The sequence below is a fragment of the Triticum urartu genome, chromosome 5A, assembly GCF_056163025.1.
Source record: "Triticum urartu cultivar PI428250 chromosome 5A, HENAU_Tu73, whole genome shotgun sequence".
NCBI lineage: Eukaryota > Viridiplantae > Streptophyta > Magnoliopsida > Poales > Poaceae > Triticum > Triticum urartu.
Window position 1 is genome coordinate 420,355,288 of NC_141877.1, and position 21,241 is coordinate 420,376,528.

The 21,241-nt window shown below is 51.6% G+C and overlaps 1 protein-coding gene across 1 annotated transcript; it reads left to right on the top strand.

Annotated features, from left to right (window-relative positions):
* Positions 1-16,214: 16,214 nt before the first annotated feature.
* On the top strand, positions 16,215-19,645 carry LOC147971694 (uncharacterized). The gene has a single exon (XM_087526280.1). The coding sequence runs from the start codon at positions 17,663-17,665 to the stop codon at positions 19,535-19,537; it is 1,875 nt and encodes a 624-aa protein (XP_087382406.1). The 5' UTR covers positions 16,215-17,662; the 3' UTR covers positions 19,538-19,645.
* Positions 19,646-21,241: the final 1,596 nt, after the last annotated feature.

A 21,241-nucleotide genomic window follows, 5' to 3' on the forward strand; every position in this document is an offset into this window, starting at 1 on the left:
GAGGATTCCCCAATTACTTCCTTAACATTCTTTTTGGAGGAAAACTTCCTGAAGATACTCATCTTATTCTTATGAATAAAATTCAAAAAAATTGGCGAAATTTTTTTTGTCAACAAAACTTTACAACATTGATAGCAACTACTCATATGGGTACCTAGAGGCTATATTAGGCATTCAAACTACTTAGAACTCTAAGAATTCAACATGCAAGCCTATTTATAGCATCACCAAGAGTAGCTAATTATTCAAAATATAAACCACTAGAGAAAAAACTAATTGGGGCAATGGAGGAGTCACATACCAAGTAGCAATCCCCCAAACAGTTTTGAAAACGGAGCTTCGAGCAAAGAGATCGAAATCCACGGGTTTGAGAGCAAGAACATGAGAGAGAGAGCTATGATGATTATTTTTCTGTAGGTAGGAGATGACATGGGCTAAAGAGATAAGTGAGGGGACCCACGTGGGGCCCATTGATGACTAACAAGTGTAGGGGATCTATCGTAGTCCTTTCGATAAGTAAGAGTGTCGAACCCAACGAGGAGCAGAAGGAAATGATAAGCAGTTTTCCGTAAGGTATTCTCTGCAAGCACTGAAATTATCGGTAACAAATAGTTTTTTGATAAGGTAATTTGTAACGGGTAACAAGTAAATAAAGTAAATAAGGTGCAGCAAGATGGCCCAATCCTTTTTGTAGCAAAGGACAAGCCTGGACAAACTCTTATATAAAGGAAAGCGCTCCCGAGGACACATGAGAATTATCGTCAAACTAGGTGTATCAACGGGCTATGGAGATGCCCATCAATAGATATCAATGTGAGTGAGTAGGGATTGCCATGCAACGGATGCACTAGAGCTATAAGTGTATGAAAGCTCAAAAAGAAACTAAGTGGGTGTGCATCCAACTTGCTTGCTCACGAAGACCTAGGGCAATTTGAGGAAGCCCATCGTTGGAATATACAAGCCAAGTTCTATAATGAAAAATTCCCACTAGTATATGAAAGTGCCAACATAGGAGACTCTCTATCATGAAGACCATGGTGCTACTTTGAAGCACAAGTGTGGTAAAAGGATAGTAGCATTGCCCCTTCTCTCTTTTTCTCTCATTTTTTTGTTTTTTGTTTCTTTTTTGTTTTTTGGGGCCTTCTCTTTTTTTGGCATTTCCTTTTTTTTATTTCCTCACATGGGACAATGCTCTAATAATGAAGATCATCACACTTTTATTTACTTACAACTCAAGAATTACAACTCGATAGTTAGAACAAAATATGACTCTATATGAATGCCTCCGGCGGTGTACCGGGATGTGCAATGAATCAAGAGTGACATGTATGAAAGAATTATGAATGGTGGCTTTGCCACAAATACGATGTCAACTACATGACCATGCAAAACAATATGACAATGATGAAGTGTGTCATAATAAGCGAAACAGTGGGAAGTTGCATGACAATATATCTTGGAATGGCTATGGAAATGCCATAATAGGTAGGTATATATGGTGGCTATTTTGAGGAAGGTATATGGTGGGTTTCTGGTACCGGCGAAAGTTGCGCGGCACTAGAGAGGCTAGCGATGGTGGAAGGGTGAGAGTGTGTATAATCCATGGACTCAACATTAGTTATAAAGAACTCACATACTTATTGCAAAAATCTATTAGTCATCGAAACAAAGTACTACGCGCATGCTCCTAGGGGGATAGATTGGTAGGAAAAGACCATCGCTCTTCCCCGACCGCCATTCATAAGGAAGACAATCATTAAATACCTCATGCTCCAACTTCATTATATAAAGGTTCACCATACGTGCATGCTACGGGAATCACAAACCTTAACACAAGTATTTCTCAAATTCACAATTACTCACTAGCATGACTCTAATATCACCGGCTTCATATCTCAAAACAATCATAAGGAATCAAACTTCTCATAGTATTCAATGCACTTTATATGAAATTTTTTATTATATTCCTCTTGGATGCCTATCATATTAGGACTAAATTCATAACCAAAGCAAATTACCATGCTGTTTAGAGACTCTCAAAATAATATAAGTGAAGCATGAGAGTTCATCCATTTCTACAAAGTAAAACTACCGTCGTGCTCTAAAAAGATATAAGTGAAGCACTAGAGCAAATGACAAACTACTCCAAAAGATATAAGTGCAGATCAATGAGTAGTCAAATAATTATGCAACTATGTGAAGACTCCTTCTCATAAATAAAATTTCAGATCTTAAGTACTTTATTCAAACATCAAGAAAAACAAAATAAAATGACATTGCAAGGATAGCACATATCATGTGAAGAAGCAAAAACTTAGGCTCAACCAAAACTGACCGATAGTTGTTGAAGAAGAAAGGCGGGATGCCTACCGGGGCATCCCCACGCTTAGGTGCTTGAGACTTCTTGGAATATGAACTAGGGATGCCTTGAGAATCCCCAAGCTTGAGCTTTTGTGTCTCCTTAATTACTTTCATATCGCGGTTTCCCTAAATCTCAAAAACTTCATCCACACAAAACTCAACAAGAACTCGTGAGATAAGTTAGTATAAATCCATGCTAAACCTTATCATTCTCTACTGTAGAAAGTCACTAAAATTATAATTTGATATTGCCTACTAAATGCCTCTCCATATTTAATAGTCCTATCCTCAAATAGAATCATTAAACAAGCAAACATATGCAATCATAATAGCAATCTGTCTAAACAGGATAGTCTGTAAAGAATGCAAGAGGAATCATACTTATTTAACTCCAAAAATTCTGAAAAATTACCACACTATAGATAATTTTTTGTTACTTATTGTGCAAAAATATCAAGATTTTCTCATGTTTTGACTATTCACAAATATTCAAAACATAACAGCAAACTTTCTGTGTTTAAAACAACAACATATGGACTTGCAAACTAAGCATGGTAAAGGCTATACTTGACCTTTTTATTGAACTAAAAGATGCAAAACATTACTCTAAATAACAACAAGCAAATCCTAATAAAGGAAAATGACGCTCCAAGCAAAACACATATCATGTGGTGAATAAAAATATAGCCTCAAGTAAAGTTACCGATGAACGAAGACGAAAGAGAGGATTCCATCCGGCGCATCCCCAAGCTTAGATGCTTGGTTGTCATTGAATATTACCTTGGCGTGCCTTGGGCATCCCCAAGCTTAGGCTCTTTCCACTCCTTATTCCATAGTCCATCGAAACTTTACCCAAAACTTGAAAACTTCACAATACAAAACTTAACAGAAAACTCATAAGCTCAGTTAGTATAATAAAGCAAATCACCACTTAGGTGCTTTCAAGAAAAGATTCATAATTTTTCACACATGATGCATACTCTACCTATCATTTCTACAATTTATATTAAGCAATATAATCCATAGAAACTAGAAAATAAGCAAACTATGCATCAAAAACATAATCTATCAAAAACAGAACAGTCTGTAGTAATCTGTAACTCTCGAATACTTCTGTAACTCCAAAAATTCTGAAAAAATAGGACAGCCTAAGAAATTTGTTTATTAATCTTCTGTAAAAAGAATCAGTATTTTATCACGCTTCTGTTAAAAATTAGAATTGTTTTCCTGAGCGCAAAAGTTTCTGTTTTTCAGCAAGATCAAATCAACTATCACCATAGATCATCCCAAAAGTCTTACTTGGCACTTTATTGAAACAAAAGCTATAAAACATGATCACCACAGTAGCTTAATCATGTGAACACACAAAAACAGTAGGTATAATTGTTGGGTTGTCTCCCAACAAGCGCTTTTTCTTTATTGCCTTTCTAGCTAGGCATGATGATTTCAATGATGCTCACATAAAAGATAAGAATTGAAACATAATGGGAGCATCATGAAGAATTTTACTAGCACATTTAAGTCTAATCCACTTCCTATGTATAGAGTTTTTGTGAGAAAACAACTTACGGAAGCAAGAATCAACTAGCATAGGAAGGTAAAACAAGCATAACTTCAATATTTTCAACACATAAAGAGGAAACTTGATATTATTGCAACTCTTACAAGCATATATTCCTCCTTCAAAATAATTTTCAGTAGCATCATGAATGAATTCAACAATATAGGTATCACATAAACCATTCTTTTCATGATCTACAAGCATAGAAATTTTACTACTCTCCACATAAGCAAAATTCTTCTCATTCATAGTAGTGGGAGCAAACTCAACAAAATATATATCATGTGAGGCATAATCCAATTGAAAATTAAAATCATGATGACAAGTTTCATGGTTATCATTATCCTTTATAACATACATGTCATCACAATAATCATCATAGATAGGAGGCATCCTTTCATCATAATAAATTTGCACATCAAAATTCGGGGGACTAAAAATATCATCTTCATCAAACATAGCATCCCCAAGCTTGTGGCTTTGCATATCATTAGCATCATGGATATTCAAGGAATTCATACTAACAACATTGCAATCATGCTCATCATTCAAAGATTTAGCGCCAAACATTTTAATGCATTCTTCTACTAACACTTTGGCACAATTATCGAAATCCTTATTTTCATGAAAGACATTAAAAAGATGAAGCATATGAGGCAACCTCAATTCCATTTTTGTAGTTTTCTTCTATAGACTAAACTAGTGATAAAACAAGAAACTAAAAGGTTCAATTGCAAGATCTAAAGATATACCTTCAAGCACTAACCTCCCCGGCAACAGCGCCAGAAAGAGCTTCGTTGACGGTATGTGAGTGCCGCTTACCTAGCCCCTCAGCAACGGCGCCAGAAATGAGCTTGATGTCTACTACGCAACCTTCTTCTTGTGGACTTGTGTCGGGCCTCCAAGCGCAGAGTTTTGTAGGACAGTAGGAAATTTCCCTCAAGTGGATGACCTAAGGTTTATCAATCCGTGGGAGGCGTAGGATGAACATGGTCTCTCTCAAAAAACCCTGCAACCAAATAAAAAAGAGTCTCTTGTGTCCCCAAAACACCCAATACAATGGTAAATTGTATAGGTGCACCAGTTCGGCGAAGAGATGGTGATAAAAGTGCAATATGGATAGTACATATAGGTTTTTGTAATCTGAAAATATAAAAACAGCAAGGTAGCAAGTAACAAAAGTGAGCAAAAACGGTATTGCAATGCTTCAAAACAAGGCCTAGGGTTCATAATTTCACTAGTGCAAGTTCTCTCAACAATGATAACATAATTAAATCATATAACAACCCCTCAACATGCAACAAGGAGTCACTCCAAAGTCACTAATAGCGGAGAACAAACGAAGAGATTATTGTAGGGTACGAAACCACCTCAAAGTTATTCTTTCTGATCAATCTATTGGGATATTCCTATAAGTGTCACAAACAGCCCTAGAGTTCGTACTAAAATAACACCTTAAGACACACATCAACCAAAACGCTAATGTCACCACAAGTATCCGCGGGTTTGATTATACGATATGCATCACACAATCTCAGATTCATCTATTCAAACCAACACAAAGAACTTCAAAGAGCGCCCCAAAGTTTCTACCGGAGAGTCAAGACGAAAACGTGTGCCAACCCCTATGCATAAGTTCACAAGGTCACAGAACCAGCAAGTTGATCACCAAATCATACGTCAAGTAGATCACGTGAATATCCCATTGTCACCATAGATAAACACATGCAAGACATACATCAAGTGTTCTCAAATCCTTAAAGACTCAATCTGATAAGATAACTTCAAAGGGGAAACTTAATCCATTACAAGAAGGTAGAGGGGGGAAACATCATAAGATCCAACTATCATAGCAAAGATTGCGGTACATCAAGATCGTGCCAACTCAAGAACACGAGAGAGAGAGAGAGAGATCAAACACATAGCTACTGGTACATACCTTCAGCCCCGAGGGTGAACTACTCCCTCCTCGTCATGGAGAGCATCGTGATGATGAAGATGGCCATCGGTGATGATTCTCCCCTCCAGCAGGGTGCCGAAACAGGGTCCCGGTTGGTTTTTGGTGGCTACAGAGGCTTGCGGCATCGGAACTCCCGATCTAGGTTCTGTTCGGGTTTTTTTGGGGATTTATAAGAGGTGTTGACGTCGGGAACAAGTTAGGGGGACCCACGAGGCAGCCATAAGGTCGGGGGTGCGCCCTAGGGGGGCCCTCCACCCTTGTGGTGGCCTCGGGACTCTTCTCCGGTATCTTTTCGTTCCACTATTTTTTATATTTTCCAAAAATAATCTCCGTAAATTTTCAGGTCAATTGGACTCCGTTTGATATTCCTTTTCTGCGAAACTCAAAAATAAGGAAAAACAGAAATTGGCACTGGGCTCTAGGTTAATAGGTTAGTCCCAAAAATCATATAAAATAGCATATAAATGCATATAAAACATCCAAGATAGATAATACAATAGCATGGAACAATGAAAAATTATAGGTACGTTGGAGACGTATCAACGGGGTAGCGGTGGCCTCCGCCATGCCTGCCTTCAACGCGCAGGGGCTTGTGGTGCTCACGCTCCTCAACTCCCCGGTGTTGGTGTCCTCTGGCCAGGTCTCCGGGAAGGAAGGGGACTCAGAGGCGACCCTGGAGGAGGTGGGGGAGAGCTCTCCCCCATGGCAGAGCGAGCTCCTCCGCGGTCTCTTTGATGATGATGATGCTGGCGAATATCTGGTTGAGGGTTCCCCGCGCTCCACCGGGGGTATCATGAGGTCCGGGAACCCCTTTGCGGAGGCCGGGATGAGGGACCCCGGAGAAGGGCGAGGCTGTATTGCTTCCCTGGGGCAACGCACCCGCCTTGCCGCCTGGTGCCGCTACTCCAGAGCCAGCCGATCTTGAGGGTGCGGCGAGGCCTGTGATCAAGAAGCTTGGAGGCGCCGCGCTCCTGTCCAAGAGGCGGGCGTATGTTGCTGACGACGAGTAAGTACTTCACCTTGCGTTTGCTCCCTATCTTTGATGTCGTGCTCATGAGGTTCTCGTCCTAGTGGCCAGGCTACAGCCAATGGTGAAGAGGAAGAGGAAGGAGGCCAGGGCCTCTGAGGCCACGTGTCCTGCTGTGGTCACGGCGACCCTGACGCGGGAGGAAGGGCCCGCCCCACGTCTGCCCATGACGGAGCGAGCCTCTCGGGGCTCAGCAGCCCAGCCTCGGGAGAAGACTGCCTTTGTGGCCAAGCCGACTCTGGGGGTGTCCGTCTCCATAGCACCCGCTGGGGGTTCGAGGGCTCTGGAGCCCCCTGCCATCCTTGCCGCTTCTACGTCGCCAGCCCAGGCGCCGGTGTCACCTCCTCCCCAAGTCCTAAAGTTGGCAGATCATGGCTCCTCTGCCTTGCCCGGCGCTTTGGAGGAGGCCTTTGTCGTGTTGGGCCGGCTCCGGACAGATCTTCAGGGCGCCGACCGGCGCGTGGTGGCAGGGCACCTGGAGCTGATCTCGGGGTGGCTTCAGGCTGACTCGTCCATCAGGACGGCCTGGGGTCAGGCCGAGGCCGCCGTCGTGGAGGGCAAGAAGGGGACCGGCGAAGCCATAGCAACTCATGATGCGGCGCTCAACGAGGCGGCGTCTGCCAAGGAGCGCTGCCGTATAGTGGAGGCGGAGCTGAAGGCCCTCCGTGACGAGCAGGCTGCCCGCACCCGTCAGCTCAAGGAGCAGGAGGAGGAACTGAAGGCCCGGGAGATGGCACTCGCCAACCGCGACGCCGAACTGGAGCAGGTATCCCAGGAACAGGCTGCGGAGCAGAACTGCCTGGGGAAGCTAAAGCAGGAGCTGGAGGCGGCCCAGGCGTCCCACACCAAGCTTGTCTCCGAGGAGAAGGCCGGGCTGGAGGCCAGGGAGAAGTCCCTCGTCGCGGCTGAGCAGGCGGCCGCCATAGGGTGCAACACCTTTGTCTCCATCGAGTCGAGGTCCCACGCGGCGCTGTAGGACCTTTACGAGGAAGGGTATGAGAAGCCGTTGGCGACTCCGGAGGAAGGCCCCGCCGGGCTGCTCCCCAAGCTTGCTGTGGTGCTCGAGGGCATCATCGTCGGAGGGGGCCCCATGGTGGAGGAAGAGGCTCGCATGCTTTTTACCTTGGTTGCGACGGGCATCTTTAGCCACCTCCACCTTCGGGCCCCCAGCTTTCACCTTGGTGTGTTGCTCGAACCCGTGGCCCCTGAGCTCCACGATGCTGCCGCTGAGGCCGTGAAGAAGCAGGTGGAGGCCCTGCTGCAGAAGTTCCTCTGCGTTGACCCCGCGACCGCAACTGGTGGCAAGGACGGCGGCCGTTGTTGATGATGGGCCTCCCCAGGCGAGCGACGGCGGTGTCCAAGGCTGAAGAAGAGGCTCGAAGGTGGCGCTTCCCCCTATTTTATTCCTGCAACATTTTATCGTGCCTTGTGGAGGCGTAAAAACTTATGCTTTGAGTTTCAAGAGACATTATGTTTTGTAATAATTTGCTAGGATTTCGCGACTTCCTTTCCGCTTGCTTTAGTGTTCTGCGTCGGCAGGGCCCGGCCCTGCGCATGCCTCAGCCGCCGTTGGGGCGTCCGGATCACCAGGACGAGACCAAGGGGTGAGGGGCTACGTGACCGGTTAGGCCCCTGGGTCGTGATGCCCAAAGGTCCTCCTTGACGTATGGAAAGCTTTCAAGAAGGAGGCGTGATTGTTATTTTTAGTGTTCTGCATCAGTAGGGCCTGGCCCCGCGCATACCTCAGCCGTCGTTGGGGCGTCCGGATCACCAGGATGAGACCATGGGGTGAGGGGCTACATGACCAGTTAGGCCCCTGAGTCGCGATGCTCAGGGGTCCCCCTTGACGTACGAACAGCCCTCCATACCTTTCCTCACCGGGCTTTCGCTCGGGAGGGACGCGAGAAGACCAGGTCCAAGGGACCTGGTGAGGTGGCGTACGCCAGACATGACCTGACCATAGCCCCCGTGCACAGCCCCCTCGCGCGACCCTCCTGAGGGGAAGGCATTGCGGTGAGACTGAGCAACGAGCCTGGTGGCTCTCCTGAGGTTGATGTAGCCGCTAGGTTGCCCTCAGTTGTTTATTCACTAGCACGGAGCATGGTGCTTCCGCTCTTGCACGGGCATAGCCGCTCCTCGACCGTGTCATCCACCAGCGTGGAGCATGGGGCTTCCACTAGTTCGTGGGTGGGAGCTCCCTCTAAGGGGAGACTCTAGGATGTGTACAACCCCGTCCTGGCACATGGCTTGCACGGCAGGACTAGAGGAGGTGTATATGGGCACTCGTGAGCCAGCGCGGGACTCACGAGCCCCTACCTCAAGGCGGGTTGCGCCTGAAGTTGATTTGGAACACTTGTGATGGTCCTGCGAGATGGTTAGGCAACCTGCACCGAGTGAATCTCTAAGGATATCGCATGAGAAGGCCAAACACCAACGACCCCAGGAGGTGACGTGAACGGGACCGGCCCGCCAGACAGAGCTCAGCCGTTGGGTTTGTCGATGCTGCAGGGACTGACCTGAGCACAGACGCCGTGCCCAGTCTTCTCATGCGCAGGTCCTCAAGAAAGACAACCGGCACGCAGCTCCCGCGGTGGCGAGGCACCGGGTCGCGCACCCCAACTTATCTGTTCCCGATTAGCTCATGCGAGAACAAGGCACCAAGGACCATGGGAGGTGACGTGCACGGGAGCTGGCCCGTGAGCCAGAGCTCAGCCACTTGGGTTTAGCGACGCTGCAGGGACGGACCCGAGCACAGATGCCGTGCCAGTCCTTAATCACGAGACGGGCGTGGGCGGGTTTGTAAGGGCATACGATGTTCATGCCGACGAAGCGCCGGACAGACAGGTTATAATCATAAAGCAACTCATGGAAGGGTAAGGCCAGTTTTGATAGATGCAAAGAACGATACATGCCGCAGGGACGGACCCACATGACTTGGGGATAATGCAGCCCAAGGGGCGCCCCCAACTGAATAAACCAAAAAGTGTCACCTGGCACCGTTGCTGAAGAAGTGTTGGAGTAGCTGAAGACGCGCACTGCAGAAGTCGCTCCTCACGAGTCGTCCAGGTCCTGAACCTCATGAGGCTCTGGAGGCCCGGGGGCTCGCGAGGATTCAACGCCACCTCCGCTAGGATCACTTGGTGCCTGGCCTCATGAGCCGCCAGGACGCCCCGCATGTGGCGCTGGTGTGTGGCAGCCTTGTTCAGCAAACCGAAAGGCATGCGAACGTAGCTGCGAGGGGGGCCACCGCACCGACCAACATGGGACGGCTAGAAGAGCTCCTGAGACGCGATTCTGTTGAGCCCTGGGATGTTGACGCAGACACGCAGCTCACTGCCCTTGTCAGGGGAGGGAGCCGCGTTGCGTGGTGCAGGGCAACGCTTGCCTCGCATGGCTCTTGCCTCCTGAAGCTCCTTGGTTGCCTTGGTGATGAACTCCTGAGCACTTGGCGCCTCGCGCCCTGCGCCCTCCTAATGGAAACACGCGTTGAAGCACGCCTCCACATGGTGCCCGAGTGCCTCCCTCGTGACGTTGGCCAGGTCAGAGGCCCTCCAGAGGAGAGCCCCCGAGCCCAGCCTAAGAGGGGCGCCAGGCGCACCTTCCTATGGGAGAGGGGAAGGCACCCCGTTAGTGGGCGCAGGTCCCGGAGCACGGTCGTCAAACGCCCCATCCTCCTGAGGTCCTAGGTGGAGCAGCTGCTTCTTCTTCTTGGGGACGGCCTCAGGAGGGTAGGCAACGCCCTCGTCATCTGGGTTCTCGACCGCCGCAGCTTGGTAGGCGCGCTCGAGGGAGCACACCACGTCCTTTTCATCGCAGGCGACCATGATAATGCCTCCGCTCCCTGGCATCTTGACGACATTGTAGCCATGATAAGTCATAGCCATGAACTTGGCCAGGGCCGGATACCCAAGGATGACGTTGTACGGGAGGCGAATGTGGGCAACGTCGAAGTCGATGAGCTCAGTGCGGTAGTTGTCGCGCTTGCCAAAGGTGACAGGGAGGTGGATCTGCCCTATCGGGGTAGTGGAGCCATCAGTCACCCTCGAGAAAGGCTTGGTAGGCTGAAGCTGGTCATACGGCACCTGGAGCCAGTCGAACGTCTCGACAGAGAGGCCATTGAGTCCCGCGCCGCCATCGACGAGTGTCTTGGTGACGAGGACGTCACTGATGGTAGGCGAGAAGAGCATCGGGAGGGCGCCGACAGTGGCCGTGCACTTGAGCTGATCAGTAGAGTCGAAGGTGATGGCGTACTGGGACCACCTGAGCGGACGTGTTTCCTTGAGCTTCGGGTGGGCCGCATTCACCCCGCGAACGAACTGTTTGAAGATGCGATGAGAGGCAGGGGCCTGAGTGCCGCCTAAGATGCAAGCAATGGAACAAGGCTCTTGGAAGCCCATGGCCCCATCATCTTGGTGGTGTTCTTCATCCCTCCTTGGTGGCGGTGGCAGCGGAGGAAGGCCAGTGTTGCCATGAGGACGGTCCTCACGAGGCTGATCCCTCCAGGTGCCCTCGCGAAGCTGGCCCTGCCAGCGGTCCTCACGAGGCTGATCACGCCAGTATTGGCGGGGTCGCGGTTGTCCCAGCGTCCCCCGCCTTGGCCTCCACCACGGCCATAGCCTCGGTCTTTGTGCTCGGGGCGGCAACCGAGGCGCCCGTCGCGGATGGCCTTGAGCTCTTGGCAGTCATTGTTGTTGTGGATGTGCACATTGTGGAAGATGTAGAACGAGCGGTTGCCCTTGGATGACTCTGGGTGGTCGCAGTCGCGCTTCATCTCAGGTTCAGCCGCGAGCACATCCGGACCCTTGCGCTTCACGTCCTTGGCCTTCTTATCTTCTAGGTCGGCCTTTGGAAGCTCAAGGAGGGAGAGGCGACCTTCCTCAGCCCTTGCACACCTGGTTGCCATGTTGAACATCTCCAGAGCCGAGCACAGGTCCTCGTGTATGGCGAGCTCTTTCTTCATCTTGACATCTAGGACGCCATCGGTGAACGCCGAAATGATGGCCTCATCTGATACCTTGGGAATCTTCAGGCAAACGTTGGTGAAACGCTGGATGCATTTGTGCAAGGTCTCCCCTGGCTACTGCTTGATGCACCGTAGGTCACCCGCGGTAGGAGCGCGGTCGCGAGTGCCCTGGAAGTTAGCGATGAAATGATCACGCATCTCATCCTAGGAGGAGATCGATCCTGTGGGGAGGTTCAGGAGCCACGAGCGCGCGCCATCCTTGAGGGCCATGGGAAACCAGTTCGCCATGACCTTCTCATCGCCGTTGGCTGCCTCGATGCTAAGCTCGTAGAGCTGTAAGAACTCGGCAGGGCCGGGGGTGCCATCGTAGCGTCGAGGTAGGTCTGGCTTGAACTTCCCAGGCCAGACGACGCGGCGAAGCTCCGGGGTGAATACACGGCAGCCTGCCGCACTCACCGGAGCCCGCCGTGGAGGTGGGACCTGATCTTTGTGCTCCCGCACCATCATCTCGGGCGGCACGCGGTCTTGACGTGGCGATGCTGGGAGCGCACACGCCTCTCCTTGGGGCCGCTGCACCACCTAGCAGCTTTCCTCGTCGCGTGTCGGCGCCCTTCACGGCGGGTCGCGCCGAGGAGCCTCACGACTTGGCTCAAGGATGAGATCTTGCCTGGGAGGTGGAGGGGGCGCACCGCGGGCCACATCGCCCGCAAGAGGCGGCGGGGGAGGCAGCGAGCGGGATGGCGCAGGGGCCTCTCCCGCGGCGCTGACGAGTTCGACGATGCGGTCCAGCCAGTCCTCGTAGAGGTCATCGGTCGGGCAATAGCGCATAAGCTCACATGCCATGAGCAACGCAGCCTGCGCGTTCACCGGCTCACGATGAGCATGGGAAGACGAAGCAGCCGCCGAAGTCAGCGACAGAGTGGCGGTGCATCCATCGCGCCGCACAGAAGGCAGCAGTGACGAAGCCTGGTGCTCGTGGGCCACTGGGCCGGTGGCGGCGTTTGCCGCTGGCGATGGGGAACGACGGGAGCGTCGTTGCCTGCAGGTGCTGTTTGGGCGACACGGGCGGCGAGGGCAGCCCGACACTCAACACGAACTCGACGAGCGTCAGCCATGGGGTCGGCGGAAGGGTGACGAATCAACTGGTGAAAGAGAGGCTCCGACGCACCCTTACCTGGCGCACCAAATGTCGGATTTGGGGCTCCGCGGACCCAAGATAGATTCAAACTCTAGGGTGCGTGCAAAGAACTCAACCTCCCTAGTCTGCCAACTCGTCGATCTCAAGGCCTAACTCGATGAACTGAGGAAGAATAGGACAAGGCAAATTACCTAGGTTCGGGCCACCTTGCGGTGTAATACCCTACTCCCGCTTTGTGGTGGATTAGCCTCGAGGTGGGCTGAGGATGAACTAGTACAGTGGAAGAACAACCTTAGGAGGTGTGTCCTTGTGCGTGTGAGGGTGTGGATGGTCTGAATGATCCGTCCTCCTCTATGGTGGTGGCTAGGCTATACTTATAGTGGCCTTGGTCCTCTTCCCAAAACAGAGGCGGGAAGAGATCCCACAACAGCCAAAAACGAAGGGGGACAACTAGTACATCTTATCCTGACAAAAGGTGGTCTGCGCCTACAAAGCTTCTGGGCGTGACGTCATGGTGGGCTCGGGGATGACCTCCATCCTGCCGTCCGGACGGTCTTGGTATTGTAGCATGGAAATGAAAACCTTTGGTTGAATCCTCGGGACTCCGCGCCTGCGCTTGCCTCTTTAGCACCAAAGAGGAAACCTGCTGTATTGCGCCCGCTGGCGCCCGCCCGGCCTTGGTCGTCATGGCTTGCGTCATCTGAGCCTCACGAGGTGAGGGCTCGCGTGGAAATCTCCGCTCCTCAGGAGCCTGCCTAAGGAGGACACTCCCTCTGGAGGTTTTGGCGTCGTCCACCTCGCGAGGCTTGGCCCCTCGCGAGGGTCTTGTGCTGTTGGTGCTGAAGATGGGCCGTACCAGGCCGTCGATGGAGCCACGCCGTGGGCCGCAGGTAGGCAAGTCTGGGTACCCCGGTTCCCAGAACACCGACAATAGAAGTAGACTCGGGTCCATAGTTTTGACGAGAGGCTTCTCTCTTGAAAATATCATCTGTCCCAATGCTCGGCTGACACATGGATCCTCCGGCGAATCTGAATTTACACGTGGGAAATCCCCATTGGTCCTGGCTGTTAACGGGTTGTCAGATCCAAACCGAAACCTGATAGCTAACGGCGACCTGTTACGGTGGATGCCACATGTCGGTTACCCTTGACGAAAACACTTCCATGACGCATCATTTATTGTCATGGAAGTGTCCCACTTCCGTGATGATAATTTTGGTACTGTCATGGAACAGTTCTACGACAGCACATGTATGACTATCTTGATTCTGTCATAAAATGTCATGGATGTACATGCATGACAGAAAACGTGACCTACTGTGACAAACACGTATCATCACAGAAGTGTTTTTTTGTAGTGCTAGCTACTAGATACGGACCTGTAGGTCTGTGGTAAACTACTCACATATCATTGGAGGGCAACAAGGATGATGTAGAAGCCCTCCGTGATGGATTCCCCTTTGGCAAGTATTGGAAAAGGCCTCCAGATGGGATCGCAGAAGAACAGAAGCTTGCCGCAGCGGAAAAAGTGTTTCGGGTGGCTCTCTATTGGTTTTAGGATTTATGGGAATTTCTGGAGTTGGGGGTCAATCGGAGCTCTGGGGTCCCACAAGCTCAGGGGGTGCACCTGGTGAGCTTGTGGCTCTCCCGTAGCTCCCCTGGTATCCTCCAAAGGCTCCTAGGGTCTCTTCTAGTTTAGAAAAAATCATCGTAAAGTTTTATCATGTTTGGACTTCGTTTGGTATTGATTTCTTGAAAAAACAAAACAGGAAAAAACAAGAACTGACTAGGCACCGAGTCAATAGATTAGTACCCAAAAATGACATAAAGGTGCATATAAATTATGTAAAATTGGTAATATAATAATATGAAACAATCAAAAATTATAGATGCGTTGGAGACGTATCACCACACGACTTGGAAGCTCTCTGAAAACACCAACCATTTAGGGTTCCCCACAAACCCAAGAGTAACAATATTTGTGAGGATCTCGCAGGGAATCAACGAACTCATGTTTTACTTGGATGGATTTGTAGATCGGGTGTTCCTCTTTCTCTCTCTAAAGTATAGAGTAGATAGATTGGCCAGAGAGGGAGGAATCAAATATCGTAGCTTTGAAGAAGAAAGGGTGCTTTATATAGGCCCCCACGATATCTGCTTGTTATGCACACTATACAAAGAAGTCGGATAGTCCGACTTGTCAGACAGCCTAGGCCAAAGTCCGACATTGTATTCGACCTAATACAGAGAGCTGGACAAAGTCGGAGCCTATGATGAACAGTCCGACATGTCAGATAGTCCCACGTAAGTCGGATTTTTTGGCCTGGCCCAGGCAACCAAAATAGCGGCAAAAAATGAACATTTGGGTGCTCTTCCTCGCATGGGATGTAGATGTATTTAGCTTGAATTATTCAGTGATTCCCACACTTGATCCATGGCATGTCCCCTCTTAATAATACAACATACTTCACTCAAAACTGATAAATCGTCGGTGCAAGTTTGACGTGTTGCCTTCTTTTGTCCTATTAGCTTTGGGGTTGCCGACCAACAATATGTTTCTTTTCCAGAGGTGTGGAAGTTGAAAGCAAGCTCGAAACATAGTTTTCTAATCTCTATTGCCAGTAACACCGAAACCCTTATTAGGGGCGGATGTCCTTTTAGGAAGCCATGTCGCGGTGTGACGGCTGGACATGAACCGCAAGTTTCCTTTGACCATGTAGCCTGATACCATGGTAGTTGTGTTGCTACCTCTCGAGAGAGATGCATCGACAAGATGTAGGACCTTTAAGACTTACCACAGTGGGAGTAACTTCAAGAGTAACATTGGGTCCAAGTCAGCAAATTTGCATATGTGGCAATGCGTTAATGAGGAGAGAGATAAAATGAGTAACTTAGCTAGTTACTCATTCTATGAGTAACATCACACTTACAAAGACAAAATGAGTCTATAACCTAATAAATGAAACTTTGCATGACACTACACATATGTTACTATTCACTATGAAGATAGTAACATAGTCTAGGATAGTGTGTATGTTACTAGTGTAAGTTACTCTCCACTATGACTAGTCTAAGGGGGAGAAACACATGGAAGAGAGCTCAGGACCTCTTCACGCTACAACTGCAATAGCTGCTTTTTCTAAGCGTCATCGCTATCGGTACTCCCTTTGGGAGCCGATACCACTGGTCTCGCTCGACTCCACCGCCATTGCCAAACTTCTCCTCTCGACGTTGCCGACCATCACTGCTTTTTGCTGTTGGCGTAGGGGTGACGGGGCGAGGGTGAACAACTAAGGGGAAAAGCCGAGCAGTGCAGATAACTAGGAGTGGAAAAAAGAAGAAGAATTCAGTGATGCACAATTCAAAACTTTTTACATCCAAACATAAGCTGGGAATGGCGCTCGTATGATACAAACTACCAATGTTTTATACAACCAAACAACAAAATTGGCCTTGAAACTCGATACAATGTCCTGGGATACCTGGCATTTGGAACCAATGCAACCAAGCCCTCCAATGTCTATGTCCAAACCGTGCCTTAGGAAAACTCATGGGTTAATAATTTTAGTATATCTACCAAGCATACTGCATATTCGAATTTGAGTACGAATTGGCAATCATGTCTGTAAACTGCCGTAAATGCAAAAGAGAAAAAGAAAATGCAATAGCCAACCAAAAAGAAGATGCTCCGGCTCCTAGCGCTCCGCGGCCTCCGCTACCCTAGCGGCTCCGCTCTCCCCTAGCGCTCCGCTCCCCTGCCTTGCGCTCCGCGCCGGCCGCCACTCCGGTGCCGGCGGCCACCATAGCGCCGTCCCCGCTCCGGCGGCGGCGCCCCCTCCTCCTCCTCCAGCCATGGCCTCTCGAGTCTCCCTCTCGGGCTCGCTCTCGTCCGGATCTGGGTTCTCTTCCCCATCCCCCGCTACCCCGCCGGCGCGTTCCCCTTCCCCTCCCCGCCGCCCCGTCAGGATCCTCCCCCGTCCTCCTCGGCAAGGTCGCGCCCCCTCCTCCGCTCCATCGTGGTGCCGCCCGTCCTGGGCACGGCCTTTGGCCCCATCGTCCAAGGCGGGGCGGCTGGCCCGCCCCGTCCCCCTGCGTCGCGGCCCGTGGAGGAGCCATGGCATACCAAGGTGAGCCGACGCCCGCGCGCGCCTCCTAGGCGGGCCTGGCGGCAAAGGCGTCACCTTTCGGCCGGCCGGGCCCGTGCGCTGCCGGCCCCTCGTCCTCATCCTTCCTCGCGGCTTCCGGCGGAGCTCCATGGGTGCTGCTACAACTGTGGGAGCGATGGTCACATCTTGGTGGATTGCCCCAACCCGCCCTTCTGCGTGCGCTGTTGTGGGGTCGGCCACATCTCGCGTGGATGCACCAGGCCGCGTAGCCCCTCCCCGGTCGACCAGCCTGCGCTGCCGCCTACCCTACGGCGTCGCGTGGGGGAGGCGGATCCCTCGTCGCCGCGGCGCTCAGACGCCTCGCTGTCTCTGCCGCCGCCGCCTGGCCCCCCTCCTCCGGGCGCTGTTCGGCTCTGGTCCGATGTGGTGCGTGAGCCTTTTCAGGGTGCGGTGTCGGGCCTGGGTGCTGCTTCGCGGCCGGCCGCTCCTGGGGCCGGAGGGCCGGAGTTCTCGGTGCCTTTCGACCAGCGGGCCCCTGGCGTTCCGATGGCGGTGGATGAGCGCGGCGATCTGGTGGAGACCTGCTTCCTTGAGGCGGCCGAAGACACCCGGCAGATGGAGGCTGAGCTCGCCCGTGCGGTCCTGGTCACGGTGACTGGCCACCGGCCTGCGGTGGATCTGGAGTCGGCGGCAGAGGCCCTACACGCTGAGTTTGACCTGGGTCCGGCAGACATGTCCATCCGGGCCTTCTTCCCCGACGACTTCCTTGTGCTCTGCAGGGAAGGGGCGACCCGGGATAGGATGGTACGTGCTGGCCACGCTAGTTCTTCGTGGTTCGAGCTCAACTTGCGGCCGTGGAATAGGCAGGCGCAGGCCACGGCGGCACCGTTGCCTTTTCTGGTGCCGATCGCCCCGCACGGAGTTCTGGCGCACGCGTGGAACCAAAGGACGGCGACTGTGATCTTGCGCGGCCTTGGGTATGTCGTGAGGGTGGATGACAGCGCTGCTCAGCGCCTAGACATGGCGGATTTCCGAGTTTGGTTGCATACTGACCGGCCTCGCCGGATCCCGCGCCGTCGGCTACTCTTCATCGACAAGCCAAGGCGGAACCTTTGGGCGGGAGATGTTGGTCAGCAGGTGGTCTCTGGTCAGTGTACTAACATGTTGTGGTACCCGATCGATATCTCGGTCCTCGCTGAGCCGGTGCTGGTTGACGATGGCGCTGCGGGCGTTCGCCTCCCTCCACCGCCACCGCCATCGCCATCGCCCTCTTCCGGCAGTGATGATGCGCCGCCCGGTGGAGGCGCGGGCAGACCCGCGAGGGGCGTTGGCGGCGTCGGCAATGCTTCGATTAGCTCTGTTGGGTCGTCGACGGCGGCGCCGCCACCGGCCGGGCGGCAGGTTCGTGTCGCCCCGGGTTCGGCCGCCAGGCCGGTCAGCACCAGCCGCGTGGCTGCCGTCACGGGGATCCGCTTGGGTCAGGGTGTGGGGACGGAGGATTCGGCTTTTCGGCAGCCAATCGTCGAGCAGTCCTGGTCGCCCGTTGGCCATGCAGAGCAGGTAGGGCCCGCTGCGATCATGATTCGAACTGATCAGACGGAGATACAGCCTGTCTCCCCCACCTCGGTGCAACTGATGAGGTGGGCGCATGCCGACAATTCTGATGGTGGGCATGCGAGGGTCCGGCCTAGGGAACTGGAGAATGTTGGGAGTGGTCAAGACCTAAACTCCGTTCTGATTGGCTCCTGCCAAATCTCCTTTTTTGGACCAAGCGGTGTGGACAGGGACAGCGGCAGCCTTGCAACGGCATCCTGGGAAGAGCTGGAATCTTTGCCCCACGAACCAGGGGACAGCACATGCAGGATTGGACAGGATAGACAGGTGGAGGCCTTGCAGACCTTCCAGGTGTGCCTATCGGAGAGCAGTTGCACCCATGCAACATGCAACGTACGCAGTGTACGTAGTGCACAGCTGGATCCTGAAGTTGTGCCCGCGCCAGCCCTTGATTCTGGGGTGGAACTGATGCCGGACTCAGCGACCTGCGGTGGTATGGACGCACTTCAACCTAGTGACATAGAGAGGATGCGGGCTGACATGTGTGTTTCCCTTTCCCCGCTGTTGCCATTACCATCAAGTCGGCCTGTCGCGGTGCAAGCGCGTAACCAAAGAAAGAAGAGGATAGTGGAGGGGACACCAAGGAGGAGTGCGAGACTAGCCAAACACGGTGCATCAAAGCAACAGCAAGTTCTCATCCGCAAATTGTGTTTGGCGCATGGAGGTGAAGTGATTTCGGAGGATGCCCTAAAGATGTATGTGGAGTTGTTCTCTCGGCCGCTTTCAGATGCCCACATTGCCGCAATCTTGGCACTATTTGGTTGGGAGTCGCCGCCGGTGCCCCTAGAGGAGGCAGCAGTGTGCTGAGGACCGTGTGGGTGGTTTGGTAGGCCTTTATCATGAATACTCAATAGTTGAGAATGTTAGTGTGGAACGTTCGCGGGCTAAACGCTTCGGCCCGGCGAAACACTGTCTTCCAGGTGGTCACGGCGGCCAGCCCGGCCATCGTGTGTCAGGACCCCGATTCCAAATCACATCGATCTAGCCGGTAACACCTCATATCACTTTGCGGCCTCACGCACGGTATTCCCACGGGTGTCGCCTTACCATGGCCCGGGACCGTTTGCGCCTTTTGGCTCACGTATATGATAGTGTCGCTAGCATCCATATGATAGAGAACCCGGGCTGACATGGCTAGTCGTGAACCCAAAGTGGCACTAACCTATGGGGACAGGCATACATGAATCACATCGAGCATGTCGGTTAGCAGCGTGTGAATCCGGGCTGTAGCACTGGGCTAACAGGACTCCGGGAACCCGGGCTGTAGCAGGCTAGGCAGGACTCCGGATGTCACTGTGTGACATTTCCCCGAAGGGACAGACACAGGAACGAAGTGAAACACATGCCGGCCAGTCAAGTGTCCTGAGCAGTAGTACTGGCTAGCAGGACTCCGGTGGACCGGGCTGTAGCGGACTACTATGGCTCATGGAAGCACTAGACTACATTTCCCCATAAGAGAGGCTGCCAAGGATAAACAACTAGGTTGTCGGATCCACACATACCAAGCATTTCAATCATACACACAATATGCTCGATATGTGTAAATACAACATGGCATCACAACATAACTCTACAACTCAAGTATTTATTCCTTAGGCTCCGAGGAGCGAGATATTACAAACATGGGTCTCATGACCCAACAATCATAGCATACAAATCAAGCACATGCGGAAGCTTAACATGTCTGAGTAAAGACATCTATAAATGGAAAAAGGCTAAGGAGCCTGACTATCTACCAGATCCTGCCGAGGGCACAAGGTCGTAGCTGAGGTATCAAGCTAAACGTCGAAGTCCACGCGGAACTAATAGCGAGACTGAAATCTCTCCGCAAAACATAAATTAAGCAAACGTGAGTACAAAGGTACTCAGCAAGACTTACATCAGAACTAAACTACATATGCATCGGTATCAACAAAGGGGGTGGTGGAGTTTAACTGCAGCAAGCCAGCTTTGACTCAGTGGCTAACCTGAACTACGACTGCAAGCAACTCTTTTGAGGTGGCGCACACGAGTCCACATATTCACCATTCAATACACCACTATGGATCCGCTCCCGTCTCCCTACGAGAAGGCCATCCATAGCACTCACACTTATCTTGCGAGTTTTAGAGTATCCACTTTCACTTGTCTATGAACTGTTATAGGCAACCCAGAAGTCCATTACTGCGGACACGGCTATTCGAATAGATGATGTTAACCCTGCAGGGGTGTACTTATTCACACACGCTCTCACCACTTACAGCCGTTTACACGACATGTACTCAGCAACCTTCAAGCGGAAGCCCAACGAGGGTGTCAGCCACGGCCTACCTAAACACTCAAGTCTCTAGTCCAGGTTTATCGCCTATCCAGGTTCCATCCGCAGGGAGTCCGACCGAGGTTTCCACATACGGTCCCGGACGATGTGTACAGTGTTCCGAGACACCAAACGGGCGCCCGGCATGCCCGGCCACGGTGTATCTACTGCATCATAGCCCACCCCTAGGGTCAGCGCTACGCACGGCCGCCAAC